At 45.4% G+C, this 23,516-nt stretch overlaps 2 protein-coding genes across 9 annotated transcripts in view; both read left to right on the top strand.

Annotated features, from left to right (window-relative positions):
- KIF15 (kinesin family member 15) overlaps nucleotides 1-10,851 on the top strand; it is a 63,671-nt gene extending 52,820 nt beyond the window's left edge. For 5 of the 6 annotated variants that reach the window (XM_074345062.1, XM_074345060.1, XM_074345061.1 and 2 more), the window contains 9 exons: nucleotides 458-604; nucleotides 1,118-1,219; nucleotides 1,520-1,684; nucleotides 3,298-3,407; nucleotides 5,645-5,717; nucleotides 6,149-6,186; nucleotides 9,321-9,498; nucleotides 9,758-9,889; nucleotides 10,210-10,851. In XM_074345062.1, the coding sequence (XP_074201163.1) occupies nucleotides 458-604; nucleotides 1,118-1,219; nucleotides 1,520-1,684; nucleotides 3,298-3,407; nucleotides 5,645-5,717; nucleotides 6,149-6,186; nucleotides 9,321-9,498; nucleotides 9,758-9,889; nucleotides 10,210-10,272 (1,008 nt within the window). In that variant the 3' untranslated portion in view covers nucleotides 10,273-10,851. The remainder of the gene's footprint in view (nucleotides 1-457; nucleotides 605-1,117; nucleotides 1,220-1,519; nucleotides 1,685-3,297; nucleotides 3,408-5,644; nucleotides 5,718-6,148; nucleotides 6,187-9,320; nucleotides 9,499-9,757; nucleotides 9,890-10,209) is intronic. The other variant, XM_010945940.3, reaches the window with a different exon arrangement.
- Nucleotides 10,852-12,140: 1,289 nt separating this feature from the next.
- On the top strand, nucleotides 12,141-17,965 carry TMEM42 (transmembrane protein 42). 3 transcript variants are annotated; one of them, XR_012500047.1, is made up of 4 exons: nucleotides 12,144-12,385; nucleotides 14,223-14,369; nucleotides 15,037-15,231; nucleotides 17,339-17,965. XR_012500047.1 is itself a non-coding variant. In XM_074345096.1 (3 exons), exons 1-3 carry the CDS (start codon nucleotides 12,194-12,196, stop codon nucleotides 17,399-17,401), a joined length of 402 nt encoding a protein of 133 aa, XP_074201197.1. In that variant the 5' UTR covers nucleotides 12,141-12,193; the 3' UTR covers nucleotides 17,402-17,965. The 3 variants fall into 3 exon arrangements, 2 of the variants coding, with proteins under 2 accessions (XP_074201197.1, XP_074201196.1); XM_074345096.1 differs by lacking the exon at nucleotides 15,037-15,231 and having other exon boundaries at nucleotides 12,141-12,385; XM_074345095.1 differs by having other exon boundaries at nucleotides 15,037-17,965.
- The last annotated feature ends 5,551 nt before the right edge of the window (nucleotides 17,966-23,516 follow it).

Here is a 23,516-nt window from a genome sequence, read left to right as displayed (position 1 = left end):
CCTGTGACACTGTAGGACAGTCAGGTGAACTGCCCGGCCCTCCCCAGTTAGCTGATGGGTACTCATCTTTACAACTGTTTACCTTCCAGGGTATAAAGGACTAGAGTCTATTGGTGAGACAACACTTAAACTAGAGACCTATGCCTGGAGTCGTCTGGAGGAAAGAGGGATCAGCTTTGAGAGATTACTTGGTGGTGAGGGGAGAGAGGAGTAGAGGGCAGTTAACCCTCAATTATGACACTTAAATGAATTTAGTGTAATATTTATCTCTAGACCAGGTAACTTAAATGTAAACTGCCTAGTCTGTCTTGGAATGGATTAGCATACAAGCAGGAAAAAAATGTTCTCAGTTAAAACTTTCTTAACCTTTGAAAAATCATATATAGTAATGACTTGCAAATATACCAGAGTACCACAATTAAGAGAGTCTTTTTCTGTGGGAATCGTCCCCTAATAGAGGGACATGCTCTGTGAGGACCTGGCTCATGCCACCGAGCAGCTGAACATGCTCACTGAGGCCTCGAAAAAGCACTCAGGGCTTCTGCAGTCGGCCCAGGAGGAGTTGACCAGGAAGGATGCCCTCATCCAGGAACTTCAGCACCAGGTGAGGCACAGGGGGTGTCACTCAGGGTGGGGATGGCGTGCAGGGAGCAGGAGGATTGCGTGGTTGTTGAGGTTGTGAAGCCCGGGCCTCAGCTAACTATATTCAGAAAGGTGGGCTAGCGAGGAGTTTAGGTGGTGGGGCAGCCGTGATACAGTGTGAACAACTTGGTTGCTTCTGTGGACTTGCTCAGCGGTCTTCCTGCCCACACTTGACACGTGCCATTAAGTTCTAGTCACTGTGGTAGGTTGTGGGTGACTTTTATCCTCTTTTTAGCTGCTGTTGTTTTAAATTTTGTAACTTTCCTCAAATGACTTTTTGATTACTGGTAAAGCTTTAAAAAAGTTTCTATTAAGTGTAAATAAATTTGTGAGAGAAATGTCAAATTATTAATCATGAAAAAATAATATAAAAAGTCCATTTCTGCATACCCTGGGAAGATTGTCTGTTCTGATTGGACCATGTGCCCCATATAATTTTCTAACATGTAACCTTACATCTGTTCAATTTTCCCAGCTAAACCAAAAGAAAGAGGAAGTAGAACAGAAAAAGAATGAATATAACTTTAAAATGAGGCAACTAGAACATGTGATGGATTCTGCTGCCAAGTATCCCCAGGTACTTCTCATAATAAAGAGTGCATTTCAGGAGAAATAAACAATTTTGAGAGTGGTAAAAGTTTGAAAATTACAGAGACTGTAGCTTCGTCTTTTTATAGAAAATGATTTTCTTTAAACACCCCTTCCACTTTTTTCTTGGTAAAAGGTACCAGTGTTTTATTTGTTTTCTTTGGACAAGAATTAGAATAATAAGCTAAATAGCCTGTGTATTTCCTGCACGCTTGGCACACACCTTTAAAATGAAGTCTTTGCAACATCAGTTCATCAGCTCTCTGGGTGGAATCTGATTTTATTCTAGAGCCCTAAAACACCACCACATTTTCAAACACATTTGGCAAAACTCTTGGAAACACAAGAACAAGAAATAGAAGATGGAAGAGCCTCCAAGATTTCTCTGCAACACCTTGTAACAAAGCTAAACGAAGACAGAGAAGTCAAAAATGCTGAAATCCTCAGAATGAAGGTAACTGGGTAATTTTTTTCCAATAAATTTAATGTTTCAAAATAAGCAGTATCTTTCATGGTGACTAAGGATCCAAAATTCAAAAGGCACAGAACTCAAGGGTAGATGGAGGAAAGTCTTCCTCTCACCCCTGACTCCAGGCTGCCTAGTTTGCTGTTCCTGGAGGCTTCCTGTGTAGCCAGTTTCTTATGTATCTTTTGAGAGCTATTCAGTGCATATATAACCAGGTCTGTAAGCATTGTCTCCCTGCCCCGTTTTTCTTTTTCTTTTTCTTTTTTTTAGTTTTGTTCTTAAGTTGGTTTTTTTTTTTTTTGAGGGGGAGGTAGGTTTATTTATTTACATTTTTAATGGAGGTGCTGGGGATTGAACCCAGGACCTCATGCATGCTAGGTAGGCACTCTACCACTGAGCCACACCCTGCCGCCTGCCCCATTTGTTTTTCATACGATGGTATCATATCATACAGGCTGCACAGCTGCTCTGTGCTGTCCAGCTTTTAGATCTTTGCCAGTTGAATAGCCAAAGCACATTATCTCATAGTTATAAACTAGCATTTTTCTTATTAGGAGGCAGACTGAGCATCTTTGGGGGGTTTTTTTGCTGTGAACTGTATATCCTTCACCCTTTTTCTGTTGTTGGACTTCATGATTTGTGGACATTCTTTATATATTAGAGAGATTTTCTTCTGTCTGTGTAGTTAAAAGTATTTTTCTCCTGTTTGCCATTTCTTTAAACTTCTAGTGTTTCTCACCCTGGTACTTGGAGGTCTGGTGTTTGTGTGTGGGGAAGAGTGTGTTTAGGGTGGCGTTAGGGGTGGGAGGTGTGCAGAGGAGTGCCTGGGTAGGCGTAGTGTAGGCGGGGGTTTGGGGAGCAGGCAGGGAGGATGTGATGCTCCCGAGAAGTCAGCCTATGAGCTCATTGCTCTGCAGTGAGTTTTGGTTTAGGAACAAGATTGGCTTACAGTACCCACATGACATAAACTGCAGGAGGACAGTATCACTCTTACACTTTGTTTCTCACAGAGAGGACTGTTTCTGGCCTTTTTATGTAGGGCAGCTCTCAGTATGCTGCTGTCTCAGGAATGTAGCTGTTACCCAGGTTGGCATGACCTTGGTACTGAGAAGAAATTGGGTCAGGTTAAAGGAAATCAAACAAAAGACAAGTAGAAGTAAATCAAAAAGTACACTCCTTGCAGATGAGTATTTATTTCTTGTGGATGGTTACATTTATGATTTTCAAGTTAAAATCCAATTAGGTATTTTAAGAGATGGGCTGTGGCACATCAATTTTTAAAAAAAATTAGAATCTATTAAATAGAATAAAATAGAACACTTAACCAAACTAGACACTTTTGGTTATCTTTCCTCATAAAGGAATTTAACGAATTACGTGATATCGGTAAGAGACTCTGGTTAAGACAGTGGGGGTATGAAAATGAATCACATTCCGAGCCCCACGAGCTTCTCAGTGTCTACTTTGTATCCCGTGATGCCCAGTGCAGTGTTCTGTGCATGGAGGGAGCTTAAAAGAGGAATCCCTGTCTCATAGTCTGGGGAACAAATTAACACCTACTGCAATGTGTTTTCTGAAAAGACCCGATTTGATGTTATCAGGAGCAACTGTGTGAGATGGAAAACCTGCGTCTGGAGGCTGAGGAGTTAAGAGAGAAGAACTGGCTCCTGCAAGGTCATCTGGATGATATTAAAAGACAAAACGACAGCAGGTGAGAAAGAGCCGCCGGAACTGTGTCGGCTGAACGTTGGCCTGCCTGGCTCAGCCAAGTGACTGAGGCTGAAATTGGTGTCATAGCGTGGGTAGTTCCTGCTGAGCCAGGAGGTGCTCCGTCGGTTGCTTCTCCATCAGGTCTGATGAGGGGTTATTTTTCTAGAGATGAAGAATAAGGCGGCCACCATCTTGCCTCCTCTGTCAGCCTTTGTATTGTTGTAGAGCTATAGAAATGAATTGCAAACATATGAAATACTTGAGCCAAACTGTCTATTTTTTTAAAAGGCAGGGTTGGGGGAGCAAGTATGTCAGCAAGAACAAGGTTCAAGATCCTGCCTGCAGAAAAAGGGAAAATTTCCTTGGTTTTGCTTCATGACTCCTGGTCAAGGGAAAGCTCCTGGGTGGGGCCTGACAGGGGGATGTTCCCTTGAGTCTGGGGGTGTGTTTGTACATACACACAGCAACTTCTTTATCCAGTCATCTGTCGATGGACATTTAGGTTGTTTCCATGTCTTGGCTATTGTAAATAGTTCTGCTGTGAACATTGGAGTGCATGTATCTTTTTGAATTCTAGTTCCCTCCAGATATATGCCCAGGAGTGGGATTGTTGGATCATGTGGTAACTCTATTTTCAGTTTTTTAAGGAACCTTCATACTGTTTTCCATAGTGGCTGCACCAATTTATATTCCCACCAACAGTGTAGGAAGGTTCCCTTTTCTCCACACCCTCTCACTGTAGTTTTGATTTGCATTTCTCTAATAATTAGTGATGTTGAACATCTTTTCATGTGCCTGTTAGCCATCTGGATGTCTTCTTTGGAGAAATGTCTGTTTAGGTCTTCTGCCCACTTTTTGATTGGGCTGGGTTTTTGTTTTTTGCTTTTTGTTTTGCTATTGAGTTGTATAAGCTGTTTGTATATTTTGGAAATTAAGTCCATGTCAGTCTCATTTGCAAATATTTTTTCCCATTCCGTAGATTGTCTTATCATTTTGTTTATGGTTTTCTTTGGTGTGCAAAAGCTTATAAGTTTGAGTAGGTCCCATTTGTTTATTTTTGCTTTTATTTCTATTGCCCTAGGAGAACATTGCTATGATTTATATCAGAGAATGTTTTGCCTGTGTTCTCTTCTAGAAGACTTATGGTGTCCTGTCTTACGTTTAAGTTTTTAAGCCATTTTGAGTTTATTTTTGTGTATGGAGTGAGGGAGTGTTCTAACTTCATTGATTTACATGCTGTTGTCCAGTTTCCCCAACACCATTTGCTGAAGATACTGTCTTTTCTCCGTTGTATTTTCTTGCCTCCTTTGTCAAAGATTAATTGACCATAGATGTGTGGATTTTTTTCTGGGCTCTCTATTCTGTTCCATTGATCTATATGTCTGTTTTTGGGCCAATACCGTGCTGTTTTTGATTACTATAGCTTTGTAGGATTATCTGAGGTCTGAGAAGGTCATGTCAGGTTATTTTCTAGTTGTATCTGCTACTGGCACAGCATCACGTCAGGGGCAGCCACACCTAGGCTGTCCTGTCTCTGACACTTGAAAGTCCTGTGACACACTTTTAAACCTCTTGGTGCCTCACTTTCCTTAGCAATAAAGTGAGAGAAATTATAGCTCTCACAAGGTGTTTTAAAGACCAAAGATAAGATGTATAAGGTGCTGGTTATCGTTCTTGGGAGAGGGGAGTCACTCAAATGGGAGCTGTTATGTAGACAACATAGAATTATGATCCTGCCCATTGTCACCTCTCTGAGTGAGAGACTGGAGCTGAGGGTGGCCTGTAAGATTATGCAGCAAGTTGAAGTGAGTCAAAGGGGGTCTCTATTTGGGATGGAAGCCTTTACTGAATTCACCTTCCTAGATTAGCGGTGTTCTGCTGTTCCTGTTGTTGTCAGAAGGTCTTTGGACTGCCCTTTCTCTCAGCCCCCTTTGCCCACATACGATCTTCAGACGGTACTGCCCTTGACTAAGTTAATACTTTGCTTTCAACCAAGCCCTCCTTAGATTTCCCAGTTTTGCTCATCTCACTTTTGTATGGGAGGAATCCTGAATTCTGGGCAGGTGCCTTACTTCACCCCATGTGCTGATCATGCTTCTCAACTGCGCTAACTTGACCTAACTACTGTAGAAGTAGCTTTTCTTTGTACAACTTGGATTGCTGCATGTATTAAGTATGAAATTGATACTTGAATAAACTTGGCACTGTTTTCCCATCCTCCCTTCCTGATCTGTGCAGTGAACGGAATCATCCAGACAGTCAACAGCTGAAGAATGAACAGGAAGAAGTGATCAAAGAAAGACTTGCTAAAGTATGATTTTTTTTAATGTAATAGTTGTTTTTTTCTTGTCTGAGAAATGCTTTTATAGTTAGCATTTATGGTTTTATATTTTAGAAACCATTACTGAAATTTTGTCTCTTCTGTATTCCCACTGTTATGTTTGATATTTACCATCAATATTTCGCTATAGCTGATAATTAAGAGTGAGTTGGTCTTCGTGCCTAGATGGTAAGCCTACTGCTCACACAGTCTCCATTTAGAAGCAAGTATCGAGTGCCTATTTGAGGCCTTAAAGGGCCCACTGCATGAAGTGTAGGTAGCTAGGCTTGTGGGAAAGGATTTTGCTTTATTTCATTTTATTACCATGAGGGAGAGTGGACTGGTTACTTTCAGTCTTTTGTTTAGCAATGTTAAGAAACTAAATCCATTTTTCTTTTCTTTTCTTTTTTTTAATCTTATAGAATAAATTAGTTGAAGAAATGCTGAAAATGAAAGCAAAGTAAGTGCATTCTTTATAATTTTGTCGTTCTTTCCTTCATTCTCCTCTAAAGGAAGAAATGCTTATTATAGCCACAAGGTAAGTAACTTCTTTCCTTCTGCAGTAGTATGTGAACATAATAGAAGTTTACAAAATTCTTTTCTTAAAAACCACTTGCTACAGGGGTTCCTCACGGGAAGGCATTCCCCAAAACAAAAAAACAAAACAAAACAAAAAAAACCCAACACTTAAATAAGCACCAGGAAAAGCTTAGTTTCCTTGGGGGAATTGATGGGTTTTCTCCTCGTGGAAATGAGAACAAGATAACTGACCAACTGACCAGGCTTCCCTTCTCACATCTGGTTTCCTCTGATTTAAAACCTTGAGGCTCTCTCAGACTATTTCTTCTAGTCTTGACCTTGGGTCACTTTATATATTTTCAGTAGATATGATTTTAATTTATTCTTACAGTTTTCATATTAATTTATGTAATCTTATAAACTGCCTCATTCTTTGAACAAGATACCCTGTATCTTCTATCAAGTTCAAAATAAGTAAACTGATTGATAGTAACGAAGTGATAAAACATGAGAAAGATGTACTCTGAGCAGAACAGATCTTATCTGGAACAGAGGTCCTGAAACACTTTGGCTTATCTTACCTCCTAAAAGAATTTTGAAAAACCATGTACCTTCTTGCACATTTTTGGAGTTGATTTTATGTCTAAAATTTTTCATTGTAAGTTTAAATTGTTGCAAAGGATAGAAGTTTCCACATATAGAAAATAGTGACATTTAGAAATGTCTTGTGGTATCCTTTTAAAAGTATCCAACTGATTTGATACTTTCCAGCCATTTAAAAAAATACATGAACAAATTCCTGAGTCTAAACTTTTACATTGTTCCTTTTTCCTTTGAAATTAAGTTTCTATTCTATACTCATGCAGAATTATATCCTAGTTTAATATGTTGTTTGGAAAATTTTTCATTGATTGCCCTATCATATAACTTAACAATGAAAATATGTATATAAATTACAAGTAATTTGTAAAAGTTTATTATATTCATATGGCTCTATTTTTTTCTAGATGGAGTTTTCATTGTAATTATTAATCAAAGTACCCTGAATTTATTGTAGATTTTTATAAATAATTATTAGTAAAATTTTAGTGGAAATGCATCTCATTTTATCTTAATGCTTTTTTTTTCAATTAGCTCATTCTATTACATTTAATTTGGGATTGATATAGTATTCAGTATCAATTCTATTCCTGTTTTTTGTTTTTATAGATATAAGTGTTGAGAAATCTTACATAGTAAATGACAATGGAAGGAGTTTTGTTACAATACTGTCATTCAGTTATTTGAACTCCATCCAAGTTAATATGCCGAAAACTACATAGTAATCTGCCATCAGAAATTCTCTTTCGTGATCAGTTAACAAAGACTACCTTACTTATGAAAGATCTGTCACTCAGTTATGAGTCATTTGCTTGATAGAATCAAAGAATATAGATGTGGAACAGAGCTTCATTCAGCATTCTCATGTACACACGAGCAGTTGGGGACGGGCGCCCCAGCCAGTTAGAGGACTAGGACAGAAATCTGGATCACTTATTACAGGATCTATGAGAATCCAGCTGTATAGTTTTAGAATTAAAGCTATTTTAGAAATAACATCCATTTCAGACCTTCTAGCAAAAAGGATAAAAGCTGTCTAAGCTGGCATGTAATTTATTTCAAAATCTAGTAACCAAGAGTCCCCAGTGACACACTGTCCCTGAAATATACAGGAGCCCACACTGTGGGCAAGGGAAGCACCTCCCAAAAATGGCACACAGTTTTATCACTCCCAGCCTACAGCAGCAATTTTAAATGTTGTGTTATCCAGTATGTATATGGGAAGATGCTTTACAAAGAACTGAATACCAAGCTAATAGTGGTGTAGGCAGATGTTTAATTTCATATAACAAGAGGTCTGGAGGTGCACTGACTCGTGATGCCATCGTTGACCCAGACCCTTCCCATTCTGCTTTTGGTACTCTTGCTTGTGGCCTCTTGGCTACAAGATGGCTGCTGCAGCTCCAAACAACATAAACGGGGATCACAGCTTGCAGTATAGTCAGTTCAAAAGGGCTTTCTTTTGTCAGGGGAAAAAACTCCCAGAAACCCCCAAGTTGCAGTGTCTTGGCCAGAATTCACACAGCTGTAGGGCAAGCTGAGAAAACCAATGTCTGGCAGCCAGGTAGAGGTAACCATGCTCAGCCTAGACCAGTTATTATTTACTAATCTTTGGGAACTGGGTGTGCTTCTCTCCCTTCCTTCTCCCCCAAATAAAATGAACTTCTATAAAAAGCAGAGGACTGGCTGTTAGTATGCAACTGCAGGCTCTGCCATGCCACAAAGTCTTTTCATCAAACTAAAGCAAAATACATAAGACAAATACAGAACAGCTCCAGGTGAATTGGGAGAACATCAGGGCCCTCATCCCCACACTGTCCTTCTGAGGTTCCATGGAATGTAGTCTGAAAGCACTGCCTTAGAAATTACTGGCCTTAAATGGTATATTAAACTCTGTGTATTACATCATTTAAATCATCAGCATTCTATTCTATATGTATTGTAAAATAAATAAAAAGCATTTGTTTCTTTTGGGAAGCTTATAGGATTCGGACAGTTTTATAAAATCAGTGAAATTCTGTATAATTCTATGGTAACCCTTTTTTTATGTTTCTTCTCAATTGATAGTTACCTAAAATGTATAAATTTTAAATAGCAAGCACATCCTTAAAGAAATGACTAGTATCCCACTGTCTGAGAACCAGTTTTTGAAACCAGAAATGATTACTCCAAGATATGGGGCACTGAATAAACCAGGCAGACTATAATACTTAAATAACAATTTGCTCCAAGGGCTGAATCTAAAATTTCTATTCAAATTTTCAGTTGCTGAGCTTCCCAAAATGAAGGTTTGGGGTAAAACAATCATAAAGAAACGTATCTGCAGCTCTTGCTGTTTTCCTATGCGGTCAGCAGGGGCGGGTGATGTTGAATGCTAGTGAGACTTTCAAATCAGAATTCTGGGCTTGGGTAACAGATGTATGATTTGACTGCTGTTTTGTACTTATATTCCTTTGGAATACCATAACACAACAGTTACTGTTACAGCCTAGAACAGCTCCAGAGTGCCCTTCAGAAGAAAGAGACAGACTACCTTACGGTCACTGAGGAAGTCGAACGGGTCAGGATGTTGGAGTCTAAAGCGTTCCAAGAAAAGGAACAACTGAGATCAAAGCTGGAAGAACTATATGAAGAAAAGGAGAGAACATGCCAGGTGCACTTGTGTTTTGGTTTTTTCACGGACTTAGGACATGGGAAGTAACAGAGCCCATCAGCACGAGCCTCCTGGCTGTGGCTGGGCATCGTGTGGTTCAGGGTTGCTCTCCTGTGCACAGAGACGTGTGGTCTCGGGAGCTGGGAACCTGGGCTCTGTCCCTCACTCCCTGTGCTGTTGTAAGGCATGAAATAATGTTATTTTAAAAGAAAGATTAAAAACAGCTCATTTTCCCTTCCCTGGATTGATTTACCTGCAGGAGGTGGAAATGTTAAGGAAGCAGGTGGAGTGTCTCGCAGAGGAAAATGGAAAACTGGTAGGTCACCAAAATCTACATCAGAAGATTCAGTACGTAGTGCGGCTGAAGAAGGAAAACGTCAGGCTTGCTGAGGTAAACTGAAAATTATTCTGAATAAACCCATTTTGGTTTTTAAATGATTACTTAAAACGTAATTTAATTATTGAATCACTTATCTGCTTTCTTCGGGGAACTTCCTTAATTTAAAAAAAAAATTCATTCATTGCTATTCCAAGCATAATTCAATCCATTATCATACACATGAGATTCTTAAATGTCAAGTAGTTTACAGATGGAAAATTGTAGGCTTAATTTGAAACTTAAACTTGACGAATGCCAAGAATAGCTCTTCCTGTAAGAATCAGAGCCTTAACTTTTTTTTTCTTTTCATTTCCTTAAAAATTACTTACCAGGAGTCAGAAAAGTTGCGTGCCGAAAACGTATTTTTAAAAGAAAAGAAAAAGAATGAATCGTAAGGATCCCGGTCAACTATTTACCTTGTTTGGAGACTTTTCTCTCTTATAAGAGTAAGACTTCCCCTTGCCCACTTAGTAGAGCTGGATTAAGGACCAGGACTATTAACTGTGTGTGCGGTGCTGGGGGCTGACCCTGAAGTTTCTGATGAACACTCCCGCATCCACACACACCTGCGACTGTCGGTGATCTGCTGTTGGAGGTTACCACCCCATTTTAAAACTTTAAACCGACTGTGGATACCGGGAAAACTTTTGCCTTTTTAAAATAAAAGCTTGTAGCTGAGGTCTACAGTGGATGTTGGCCAGATCGTTTTCCCCTTAGATGCTGCCACAATCTCCTCTGAGTCTTACATCACAAGCTCTGACAGTGCACAGTGGTTCCCAGACTTGCAGTGAGATTGATGACTGCACAGCCAGTATGAAAAGCAAACTTGTTAATATAGATTATTTTTGTATTCCTACTTGAAGTGTTCTCATGAGCCTTTTTTATGACTGTAAATATCACCATTTTTCAAAATGTAATACAATCTTTTTAAAATAAACAGTTTACCAGTTTAATAAAAGGATTTACAATGTTCATTCACTTGTTCATTCAACATATACTTATGGCGCAACTGCCATATGCCAGGCCCTGTCATCAGTGAACAAGGCAACAAATCCTGCCCTCGAGGAACTTCTATCAGCACTTCAGTCCTTTTCATTGCCCATAATATTCCTTTGCATGGACGTGCCACATTTTATTTACTCACCGTTTGATGGACGTTTGAACTGTTGGCAGACTGGGGTTACAATGAATGATGCTGCTTGTAAATGCTTCTGTGTAAGTTTGGGCATGGCAGTATGTTTCACATCTCTTGAGTAGACACCCAGGGTTGAACTGCCAGGTCATCTGGGGAGCATGTGATTAATTTTTTAAGATACTGCCTAACTGTTTTCCAAAAGCACCACCTGGCTGCATTGTTTTATGTTGTCATGAGGAGCGTGTTCCAGTTTCTCCACATCCTCACTAGCACTTGTTATTGTCAGGTTTTTACTCTAGTCATCCTAGTGGGTGGGTAGTGGTATATCACATTTTCTTAACAACTAATGATATTGAACACTTTTTACATATAATAGACTACTACTCAGCAATTAAAAAAAGAGACAAACTGATACATGCTATAGCATGGATGAACCTCAGGAAAAAGCATGACAAGTGAAAGAAGCCAGACCCAAAAGATCACATACTGTGTGATTCCATTTATGTGAAATGGCCAGAAAACGCAAAATTATAAGAGACAGAAAGCAAATCATTGGTTGCTTGGGGATGGGAGGGAATGATTATGTGGGCACAAGGGAAGTTTTTGATGTGCTAGAGATGTTTTTTAAAACTGGTTTGTGGGGATGGTGGCACAACTCCTTAAGTTTAAAAATTAAACTAAATTCAAAATGCGTTAACTTTATGGTTTGTAATTATACCTCAAAGCTGAAGATAAATAGTTAAAAATTAATGCATGAACTCAAGGAATACTAGTAAATCCCCAAGAGCCAGCAACGAAAAAGGTGGGAGGTGGTCTTGTTAAAATGAAGATTCTGATTCAATGGCTGTTGGGTGGAGCGTGGGATTCAGCATTTTAAACAAATTCCCAGGGGAAAGCCGACGCTGGACCACGCCGAGTGACAAGGATTGAAACTCTTAGGCCACGGAGAGTTTTGCTACAGCAGCAACCACAGTAGCACAAGCAGCCTTGGACTTCAGCCCGGGAGCGCTCCCGCGTAAGCCAGAACTCAACGCGCCGGGAGACGGCGGCCCCGCCCCTCGAGGCCCTCGCGGAGCCTCCGTTGGCCCCTCCACTTGCGTGAGCGCCGCGTCACGTAAGGCCGCCGTCCAATCGCGGAGTGCGCTCGGCGCGGCGGGCGCGCAGAGGTGGCGGCGGGCAACATGGCCGAAAGGCCGCACGCCGTAGGCGGCACAGTGTGCGCGGCCGCCTACCCGGACGCTTCCGCCGCATTTCCCCCGCACCTCCAGGCCGGCGCGATGCGGCGCCGCTTCTGGGGCGTGTTCAATTGCCTGTGCGCCGGCGCGTTCGGGGCCCTGGCCGCAGCCTCCGCCAAGCTGGCCTTCGGCAGCGAGGTCGAGCCCGGGGCGCTGCTACTGTGGGTGGGGCTGGGTGGAGGAGGGGCGCTACAGGCCAGAGGGGCTCCGGGGCGGGGCGGGGCGGGGCGGGGGTACCCGGCGGCCGCCTCAACCCCGCCGATTTGTTCGGCCGGGTCCGCAGCCGGGCACTACATCCTGCGAGGGCAGCAGAGTATCCTTGGACTGGAAGTCACGCCCAACCCTCGTCCAGTGTAGGTAGTAAGGGACGTCGGGGACTGAGGCCTCTTCCCTCACCAGGGACCTAGAATCTATCCTCCGACTGGGCTAGTTCGCTCTCGGGAAGACGCACACCTCCTACATCCACTCTCTTCCCCTCATTTAAAACCCTTTGTGCCTGAATATCTCTCTCCACATGACGCTTAAGGTGACAAGCCTGTTGCCCGTCTCTTTACTCCGTAATTGACGGTGTTTTGACTGATCTATCCTGCTTCCAGGAAACTTGGGAATTTGGGATATCGTAGGTATAAGGGGAGACTGAGGGAAACGTTCTGGACATTCCCTTAATGCTGAGAACTCCTGAACTGCCACCTCACGTCTGCTAAGGTGTACCTTTTTGCCTCTGCCATCCCGGATCATAGCCCAGCTTCTGCTTGTTGAAGAGGTTTCATTGCATTTGCAGCCCAGGATTAGGTCCTAACCTGGACAGTGGACCGGTTGATTCTTTAGGTTTAAGCCTAGAGCTAATCCAGTGGGAGCTGCCGTGCTTGAGGTTGGCATCCTGTTGGGTGTAGTTCTTGGAGTAAGTGGGCCAAAGTAAGGGTGACTGTGAGCCACGAGGTTTTGTAGTCTTGTCAATTGTGCAACCAGCCCTTCACAACGCTTTATGTAAGCAGGCTGCCACTGGCACATACAAGGTTTCTGTGTAAATTATACGAAGACACGCCTTCCTTAGGATACTGTATATTTAGCTGCTGGAAAACTGTTAGGAGAAATGAGTGTGAGATTTAGAATGGGCACCATCCCTAGAGGAAGCAGCTCTGTCTGCGGGCGGGTTTATAACTCAAAACTAAGCAAAGGGTCTGCATATCCTTTGTGTAGGAGGCTTCTAAAGACCCTCTCTTCCCTCAAGGCTCTCCTTTTTAAACAAAAAAAGAAAAAAGATATCTGCAAGCTCTCCAAGTACTGCTTGGGATCACCAGTCCTATAGTCTCAGGTGGTGGTTTCCGTCCACACGGCTGTGTCCTGGTTCAGAGCGTGGAGCCACACTGCCTGGGCTTGAATCCTGGTGGCTCCCCCAGGTGTGGCACTTGAGGCAAGTTACTTAATACCTCAGGTTCTTTATCTGTGAAATGAAGTTAAGGAATAAATGAGAAGGTACTTAAAACCCTTAGCACAGGGCCTGGCACAAGGTAAAAGTTCAAGAATGCCCACTGGGACTGGCCTGAGTGGGTGTCATCTGCACAGGATGGGGAAGATGTGACTAATTTGTGCTTTACCTGCTCCCGGGAAGTGAGGACTCTGCCCCTGATTTACTCATACCCCATGCTGAGTAATGACTACCTGGTCCTCTGGGAATGAACTTCAAGCGTTGGTCACTTGGGACCAATAAGGGACAATAAAAAATAACTGGTTATGGGTTAGCATTTTAGTTCTGCCCAAGGTTGTGTGGTCAGCAAGATGGTCAAATAACGGTCTTATCTGAGTTTGTTTCCACTATAATATGGGTGTGCTGCCCACCACGGGTGAAGTCCTGTGCGGGAAAGCTCTGAGGACCCTCAGGCTTTGGCCGGATAGGGGCCTGGCTGCCAGTAACCGTGACCTGAGGTTTGCCGCCCGGGGCTGTCCGTGGCTGCAGTGACGCTTTCTCCTGCAGGCGCACATGGGCTTCTGCATCCTAGGCGTTATTGTGATGGCTACCACCAATTCTCTGATGTGGACATTCTTTAGCCGAGGCCTCAGTTTCTCCATGTCTTCAGCCATTGCATCTGTCACGGTGACTTTTTCAAATATCCTCAGTTCGGTGAGTAGCCTGAGCATATGGTTCCTCTGTCCAAACTTGGGTCCTGGGAGGGTTCTGGGTGGGTCATCCTTGAGCAACCCCTGCTCTCCCAGATTGCAGAAGGGACAGGAACTGAAGCAGAGGTTGGGCTGTGGCTTTTCCCCTGGTGGCTGCTCCTCTAATTTTTCAAACTTGGAGGAATTCTCAAGGTAAATGGGATGAAGTCCTACTGTAAAAAGCCTCCATGCTTGCTGTCCTTCCAGGCGGGAGCCCTCATTCTGAAGCCTCTTTGCAACCCAGCTGTCTCCTAGGGGTCTGTGAGCTCAGATGTGAGACGTGGAGGGTCGAGGTTCTTCCCTCCCAAGTGGGGCCTGGCCCAGTCAGGCCTGCAGTCGAGGCAGGGAGGACTTGGGGGGCCGGCTGTGTGCTGGGCCTAGTGCTGGCCTCTGCTGGGCTTTGTGCCCTTTGCTGGAGTCTGATGCTATGAGGAAAGTACCCTCCCCACTTGTACAGGTGAGACTTGCTCAAGGTAACAGATTGGCTTCAAGCACCAAACTTCCAGCTCCAGACCTGTCCTCCTGCCCTGTGAGGGCAGCCAGCCACAGAGGAGTCAGCTGGTGCCCACCCACTGTGGTCGAGTCCTTTGGGCACGGGCCCACCCGGCCTCACAGCTGTCTCTGTCCCACAGGCCTTCCTGGGCTTTGTGTTGTATGGAGAATGCCAGAAGGTCTTGTGGTGGGGAGGAGTGTTCCTCATCCTGTGCGGACTCACCCTGATCCACAGGGAGCTCCCACCAACCAGGAAGCCCCTTCCACACAAGCAGCAGTAGCATCAGCAGGCTGGACGGACCAGCTGGAAAGACATGGCGGCTACTCAGGCTCAGGTTGGTGAGTGGGGACTGCTTGTCAAGGCGATCTGGATGCGCAGCTTCCAACTCTCAGCCGGATGGAGATGCTTCCACGGGAGGCAGGCCTGTGACCCAGCAGCCTTGTGGCTGGACAGCTCCAACTTCTGTGAGGGGAACCACACCCGCAGGGGGGTTCTGCCTGAAGCCTTCTCTGTACATCTACATGGTGCTTTTGATTCTCACGCCCCCGGGCCCACCCAGTGAGCTTTAGCAGATGCAGGAGACCTTAGGGTTGTGTGCTTTGTACATGGACTTGAAACCACGTTGTACCTGCAGTCCTGTTGCCAAAGACCAATCACAGTTTTGGAATCGGTGACTGGTGGGGCTCTCGACAGCCTCACACCGATGTGTCAGGCCATCTGATTCATGCTTCTGAATTATCACAAGAGAAAGAAAACTGGATTAATAACTTTTTTATATAAGTTAAAACTACTAGATGTGAAAGAAAAAAAAAACTACCAGGTGTTGAATTTTAATTTTTTCCTACTTTTTTTCCTTTCCTAATTTTTTGGTGGAAGGGAGAGCAGCCAGGGTGAGCTGCAGTTCCGGGAGGGGAGTTGAAACCACCCCCTGCCCCCTGCTTCCAGGCCCCACTGCCTGCCTGCTTGCTTCCTTCCTGACCTCACTGGCTGGTGCCCTTCACATTCAGGAGCATCTGTCCATTCTCTTGGTGTTCAGGGAGAAAAGCTTGACCTCACTTTGGGGACCTGGTTTTATTTTACTTACCAGGAAAGGAGACTGGCCCCAAGATTGCTCCCACCCCCTCACTTTACCTTTGTGCCTCTTCTGTCCTTTGGTCCCATGACTTTATTGTAGCTTACACCACGTGAATGTAATTCCTAGTTGAAAACAGTCTGTGTGCTGCCAACACCCACTCCCCATGTGTAGCTTCAAGTGCGATGCTCACCTGCTCCCGTTCCCTGGGGCTCCCCTGGCTGGCTGAGAGCCCTCTCCCCTTTCCTGAGCCTGGCTGCGGCCCCAGGTCTTCTCCATCGTTCCCTGCAGTAGAGAGGGACTTCGTAGCCGTTGATCTGGGGGAGAGAAGGATCACGCTGAGACGGGCCCCTCCTCCCGTGCACACAGCACCTTCACAGCTCTTCTCTGTTACTCGGTGCACAGCTGCATAGCTGTTCCGTGGCTCCTAGTGACTGGGCTGTGGCCCTAGCCTACCTGTCCAGCTTCTCCTTTGCTGCCTCCTTAACACCCCATACCTACCACACTGGAGTCACCCAAACATCTGTGTCTCGACAGTTCTCAAGTCCGCCACATCCACTTCTGTCCCCATGCTTTTGTGCTTGCTATTTCCTTTGCCTTGGATTATCTTCCCCTTCACCTCTCTCTGGAAAACTCCTTTTCTTCCTTCAATATCCCCAGGGCTTAATTTGCTTCTCTCTGGGCTCCCACAGGGGCAAAGGCAAAGCTGTGATTCACAGAATGGAAGTTGATTAGCCTGGCTTTGACATTGAAGCCTCCCAGCCACACTCCACTGTGAGGGAGGCACTCTTGTTATCCCATTTTAGAGGTGAGGAAACTAAGGCTCAGAGAGGTTGAGTAATTTGCCCAAGCTCACACAGCTAACAAATGTCAGAATCACAGTGTCAGCCCAAGTTTCTGACCCCAGGGTTCAGCTCTTAATCTCTTAATCCCTGTAACTGTCCTGCCTCCCACATCAGCACATTAAAGCCCCAGAGCAATCCTGTGCAAGAGGAGCCTGTTTACAGTGTCTAGTAGTCTCAGAGCCCTCCTTTCACTAACCATCTCCCACCCCCTGAGGATCCCTGATGCTCCCTGGAGCACTCTTCAGGTTTCCCTAATCTAGCCTGACCCCATCATCCTACCAGTGGGAAAGATGAAGGCCACTCAGGGCTCTGCAGGGTGTGTTCACACAGGTGGCTCAGGTACCCGGCCAAGGCCGGACATGAAGGCTACTGAGAGCGGGTGGTTGGGTCCCTGAGTAGTTCATGACAGAAGGGCGGGTAGGAGTCCACCTGGGAGCAGACATTGTCCTGAGGGGCCCAGCCCCCACCCAGATGCCTGCTGAGTAGTTAAAGGTGGTTGGTGCTGACCTAAGACCCTCTCACAGTTCAACAGATGTGCCTACGGGGGACGGCGGGATACAGAGATGCTTCTGTTAAGAGGAAGATAAGTCATTTTTCAAAAAGCAGAGTGAGACCGTCTCTCCAGTTATCTAAGAACGTGGGGAAGTGTTCGCTGTGTCTCTTTCCTCATTTCAGAGGTGCATTTGATGTGCATTTGATAAGAGAATGAACTGTGAATCTGTACTTGTCTTTCTGCTCTGCACCCTGGATGACGGATTGAACTTTGCTCTGGAGCTGCCAGTTTGACTTTCAGGTTCGACAGCCAGTGGCCTGATAGGTCAGTGTTACTATTTTGTTTGTTTTAAAATTTTACTTTTTTCTTTTTTTTAAACTAAAAACAATTTTTGTTAGCATAATATTTTAAAGGTTGTAATGTGTATCAGTCTTTATTCCTTTTTATGACTTAATAATATTCCATTGTGTGGTTGTACCACAGTTTATCCATTCATCTTGTGCCAGACATATGGGTTGTTTCCACTTTTTGGGTGTTACGAGTAATGCTGTTAAGAATATCTGTGTACCGGTTTCTGTGTCGACTTGTCAGCTGAGAGTCAGATTAGAGATGAACTTATCTCTGCAGATGCAAGAAGACAAAATTTTGCTCATGCAGATCTGTGCATGCAATTTTACTCACTCTTCCTTGTCTCCACAAAAAAACGGGGGAAATCTATCAAAATTAAATGTCTCTTGGTGTCCTGCAGTGCCTCGAACGCTGACAGGGCCTCACCTCTCTTCTTCAGAATTGGGAGGTGGGTACAGAGCTCAGTCGGGGAGCAGGTTTGAATCCCCAGAAGCAGTGCTGATCAGGCTTTCCTTCCAAGACAGACTCCCAGCTTCCCTTGGAAGAGGAAGACTTGGTCTTCTCCGACCTCTGGAAGGCACTCCTGCCCACAGGCACCAGCCACTGAGATCCGTGGTGCAGAGCCCGAGCCCTTCCTCACACGTCATCTTCATGAAAAACCAGCTCTCTGAGCTGCTCACTAATTCATTTATTCATGCGTTTGTTCATCTGTGGAGCCCTGACCATGTGCCAGGCTGTGGGCTGGGGACACAGAAACGAGAAGATTCCGTTCATGGCTATACAATCAGAGTCCCCTGTGAGTTTCACTTTGAATGTGTTCCTGTCTGCCCTACCCTGGCCCCGTGTTGTTTTCAAGCCCTTCTTCCCTGCCTTCCTTTCTTTCTCTGTCTCATTCTATCATCTGGGTTAATGTGGGTTAATGTGAAGTTCGGTCCATGCTTACTTTTCTAGGAGAGTTTGCATTCTAAATTCCTGTTCCATAGTGGGGCTTGAGGCTTGCCTGCTCTATCACTTTGTGACTCTCAGAGGGTCTCGAGTGGGGGTTCCCTGACCTGGACATCCCAGGGCTTGGCCAGGACCCATCACTTGGGAAGGCCAGGCCCTGGTGTGATTTGGTGGCTGCAGTACTGGGGCCTCACTGTCCAGTGGCCTGTGACCAGCTGGTCTGGGTGTCAGCCGTGCCCAGGCAGGAAACAGGAGCATCAGCGGCTCTTTAGGATCAGCTGATGTATAAAATGACATCATGCAGGAACTGAGTAAGAGCTGCGTCTTCCGAGGCCTGGAAGTTCTGGGTAGGAGGAGAGAAGGCAAGCTCATCGGGTTCCTCTGCTGACACCCAGTATGTCCCACCCTCTCTCGGCTGCAGTTCTCGCATCTGTAAAATGAAGGTGTCAGGATGGACACCTTCTCTGAGGTCCCCTGTGGAACTCATCTCTTGTAGCAAATTTGGAGTTGCCTTCACTTGATCATAGCACCCTTTACTGAGCCTGGCACCATGGAACCTGATCTAGACACGTGACCTCCTACACCCCCAACAGATCTGTGACTGGGGTGTTTTTATCTCCATTTTGCTGATGAGGCGGAGGCTAAGAGAGGTTAAGTAACTTGCCCAAGGTCACACAGCAGGTCTGTAGAGGGAATCAGGACTTAGGCCCTGTTCTGTCTGACCCCAGATTCTGTTCCCTTTGGATGCTGTTACACTCCCTCTGGTCCCCTGGATTTTCTAGCTTGGAAGTCACTGGAGAAAACTTATCAAGTTCAATCCCCTCATTGGTTCAAAGGAGTTGGAGGAGACCCATGGAAGTGAAGTAACTAAAACCCAGCCCTTCTCCCTCTCCACCAGGGTGCTTTCTGGAAGGTTTCCCTTCCTCTCTGTTTTAAACAGTGAAATTAACTTTTAAATAGGTAATTCATGCACATGGTGCTAAATTCTGATAATGGAAAAGGAAATACAGAGAAAAGTTAGCATCCCCCAGCAGGGCCGGGGCCTCCCTGCAAACAGAGTCCAGCCAAAGCTTTTCCTAAGTGCTGTGTGCTCAGCTCTTCAGGGCTTGGTTGATTTTATTCTACCTGAAAATGCAGGGCTGAGTTGCTCGTCTTCAGGGCAGCAGAAGCCTGACCTGGTTCTCACTATTCCAAGTGGCCAGGGTAGCTCTCTGCCTCTCCCTAAGCCCGCAGAGGTGACTGCCAGGTTCTGGGCACTGTGTTCAATCCCTTCACCTCACAAGTGAAGAACTGAGTTTCCCAAAGACACATAACAACGTTACCACAGGGCTAGGGCTCCGTCTCAGACCCGCTGACCTCTGGTCTGGGACTTCAGCTGCCACACCAGGCTGGCTCCTTTCAAGAGAATTAACATCATTTTTAAAAATGGCAGGTGCCCCTGTGGAGAGCAGAGCATTAATATCTATGAAAATTACAAATATTTAAGCTCTTTGGCACAACATTTCCACTGCAGGGCATTCAATTCTTCCTATAGGTAAATGCACATACAGATACGTGATCTACGTACAAGCTTATTATTTGCAGCACTGATGGTAATAGATATTGACAGCAATCTTGGCGGGGAGTATGGCTCAGAGGTAGAGTGTGTGCTTAGCATACACAAGGTCCTGGGTTCAGTCCCCAGTAAATAAATAATTAAACCTAATTACCTAACCCTCCCCCAAAAGAAAGCAACCCAAATGCCTGTGGATAGGGTGCTTATTAAATAAATTATGGGCCACCCATAAAATGGAATACTATGCAGCTGTGAAAAAGAATGGCCAGGGTTTCCACATGGTGATGGAAAGATCTCCAATATCTCCAAAATACATTATTTCATGGGATGACTCAAAGTGCAGAACACATTGATGTGCTCCCTTTTGTGTAAGAAGGGAAATTATACATAAACATACTTGCTTTTCAGTGCATTTAACATCTCTGGAAAAATCTAAGAAACTGGCAGCTATGATACATCACAGAGGCTATGGGTACTTTTAACATTTTGAACCATGTGGATGCATTATTCTAAATATAAAACAAAATTTTTAAAAATTACAAGCATCTCTAACTTTCTTAACTTGAAGGGAAAAAAAAGAAAACCACAGAGTTCGTCAAAGTTAGTCCAGCTCTTCTACAGTTGATCTTGACAGTAACCAGCATGACCTGCCACATGTGGGTGAGGTCATGGGGCCTGGCCCTGTGTTGGGGTCACGTGTGAGACAAACAGGTGTCATTCTGCATTTTCTTTCTCTGAAATTTTTATTTATTTATTTTACTGAAGCATAGTCAGTTTACAATGTGTCAAATTCTGGTGTACAGCACAAAGTTTCAATCATACATATAGGTACATATATTTGTTTTCATATTCTTTTTCATTATAGGTTACTACCAGATATTGAATATAGTTCCCTGTGCTATACAATATAAACTTGTCATCTATTTTTATTTGCAAATCTCAGACTCCCAGTATATCCCTTCCCACTCCCTTTCTCCCGTAACCATGGGTTTGTTTACTATGTCTGAGTCTGTTTCTATTTGTAGACTTAATGTGGAATCTAAAAAAAAAAAAAAAGACAGCATTAATTCTTGCTTTTTTAAATTGGCTCATCTTGGCTCCTGGTTTCCTAGGTCTGATAAGGAAGGTTCCGAGGTTTTATTGTTTCTAATCAATGCTGCTTTCCAAAGCTCCACTCTTGGCAGCCAGGGCAGGATCACGTCTAATCCAGGACCACATAGTAGGAGCTTCTTCCCTCTGCTGGGGACCATCTCCAAGGGAGCACCAGGCGTCAGGGCTGGAAACTCCCCTGGTGAGTACAGGAAAGCAGCTGAGCAGATCGGGGGCGCAGCCAGCGTGGGGGTGGTGAAATCTCTGGGCGCCTCTTGTCTCAGCCGGCTGGTCCTGGTTGTCCTCTGGAGGGTGTCCAGGGTCATCACCCTCTCACCCCAAACAGTGTCCATTCAGCCCTGCACTGTTTCCTGTCTTATCCCCAAAAAAGACCTTTTCATTTCGGCATAATCTCATTTACAGAAACAGAATAGTGAGACTCCCCATATAACCTTTACCCAGGTACCCCAAATGATTCGATGCCTGCAGCTCCCCAGCCTCTGAGCCCCCATGACCCCCTGGCGGGCATCGTTCAGCAGGCTTGCCTCTGGCTTGAGAAGCTGCATTGTAGGCAAGGAAGGCTGCTTTGAGCAGCTGCAGGCAAACAAGGTCAGACTCTCCAGGCTCCCAGCTTCTCTTTTCATGGAGGGACATTGAAGAAGGAATCTGACTCTCGGGGTTTTGAGTTCCTCTCTGGTGGCTGACTCTCACCTAAACTCAGGTGTGGAGGGCAAAAGGCCTTGAGGCCAAAAAAGGCAGTCAGGTGTGATGGAAAGAACTTGCTGATTTGACGGGGGAGGTTCGAGTTCAAGTGTCTCCAGTGCATTAATCCCACATCTCTTTGGGTTTGGACATGTGAACCCCTCTTCCCTGCCTCCTGGCACCAAAGCCTGACCCACCCCTGTCCCCTGCTGGGTAGGTTGGCCTGCCCCAACATGAGAGAGCAGGAATGGGTCAGAATGTGGGCAGGCCTGCTACATCCCTTTTCCAGCCATGACCTTTCCTTGGTGGCTCCAGCTCCCACAGCAGGAGAGCTAGGCAGGCCCTTGGGGATGTGCAGCTCCCAGCCCCACGCAGCCGTGGGCCCGGGTCTGTCTGTCGGAGGGTCCTCCCCTGGCCTGGAGCCACAGGCCCCCGAGGAGCATCTCGGAGGGAAGGCGGCAAGCTGGGAGCGAAGCCCTTACACACAGCCTCTGGTGCAAGCTCACTGTGCCAGACTCCAGGCGGCCCTGTAGGAGGTGTGACCACCCTGCCCATTCTGTCCTCAAGGAAGCCCATGTTTCCATCACCGGCTCCACGCTCAGCAGAGGATGGGCTTCACCTGTGGAGCCCCGGGCCAGCCCCCGCATCTTGCCTCACTTCCCCTCACCGACAACACTGGCGGGGTCTTATCCCGAGGTTCTCAAAGTGTGGTCCCTGTACCCACGGTGTCAGAAAACCTGCTGGAGAGGCAAATTCTCGGCCACACCCAGACCTACTGGATCAGACACCCTGGGGGTGGGCCCACCTTCTGGGTGATCCGAGGCTCCTCTCATGCGGGGCCCTGCCTGGTTTGTATGAGTCACTCTTAGCCAGCAGTTCTCAGACTTAGCTGCGTCCTGGAATCACTTGAGCGGCTCTGAAAATACAGGTGCTCAGGCCGCCCCAGACCAACTGCATCAGAATCTCTGGGGCCGGATGTCATCAGGTTTCTTTCACAGGTCCTGGTGATTCCAGCGTGCAGCCAGGACTGAGAACCACGGCTCCAGCCTCATTGTTGCTGCCGTAAGGCGATAGCAGCCGAGCCACCCCCAGGGCATTTTACTGGACCCTTTCCCTTCTGTGACCATGAGCTTGAGTTCTGGATAAAGAGGAGGGGGTTGGTTCTGAAGCTGAGGGAACACAACATTTTTTATTGTAAAAGCGGTGAGAAATAAGGGAAACAGGTGTGTGCGCGTGTGCACACAGGTGGAGGTTCTTTCTTTTGGTGCACGTGCTTTGCATTTTAGCATCGAGGGAAAAAAATCTCATAACACTGGAGGCCTTGGACTGGGATGCCGGGAGCTCCTTCGTGCCTCCTCCTGTATTGGGGTAAGAGGGCCGCTTTCCACTCTCGCCGTTTTCTCCAGGGTGTGCTCTCCTGCCTCAGGGTGGGGTCGGGTTTGCAGCTGGTCAGAGTCTGGGCTGACCCTTCTGGTCTCAGGAGTTGTGGGCAGCTCTTTGTAGCTTCTGTATTAATTATGGAGACCACTCGGGCTGTGGCTTTGTTCCTGTGGCCAGAAGGGGGACCAGT

This window comes from Camelus bactrianus, chromosome 17 (genome assembly GCF_048773025.1).
Source record: "Camelus bactrianus isolate YW-2024 breed Bactrian camel chromosome 17, ASM4877302v1, whole genome shotgun sequence".
In the NCBI taxonomy this organism is placed as follows: domain Eukaryota; kingdom Metazoa; phylum Chordata; class Mammalia; order Artiodactyla; family Camelidae; genus Camelus; species Camelus bactrianus.
The sequence above is the reverse complement of the archived record's forward strand: the minus strand, read 5'-3'. Positions and strand labels throughout refer to the sequence as shown.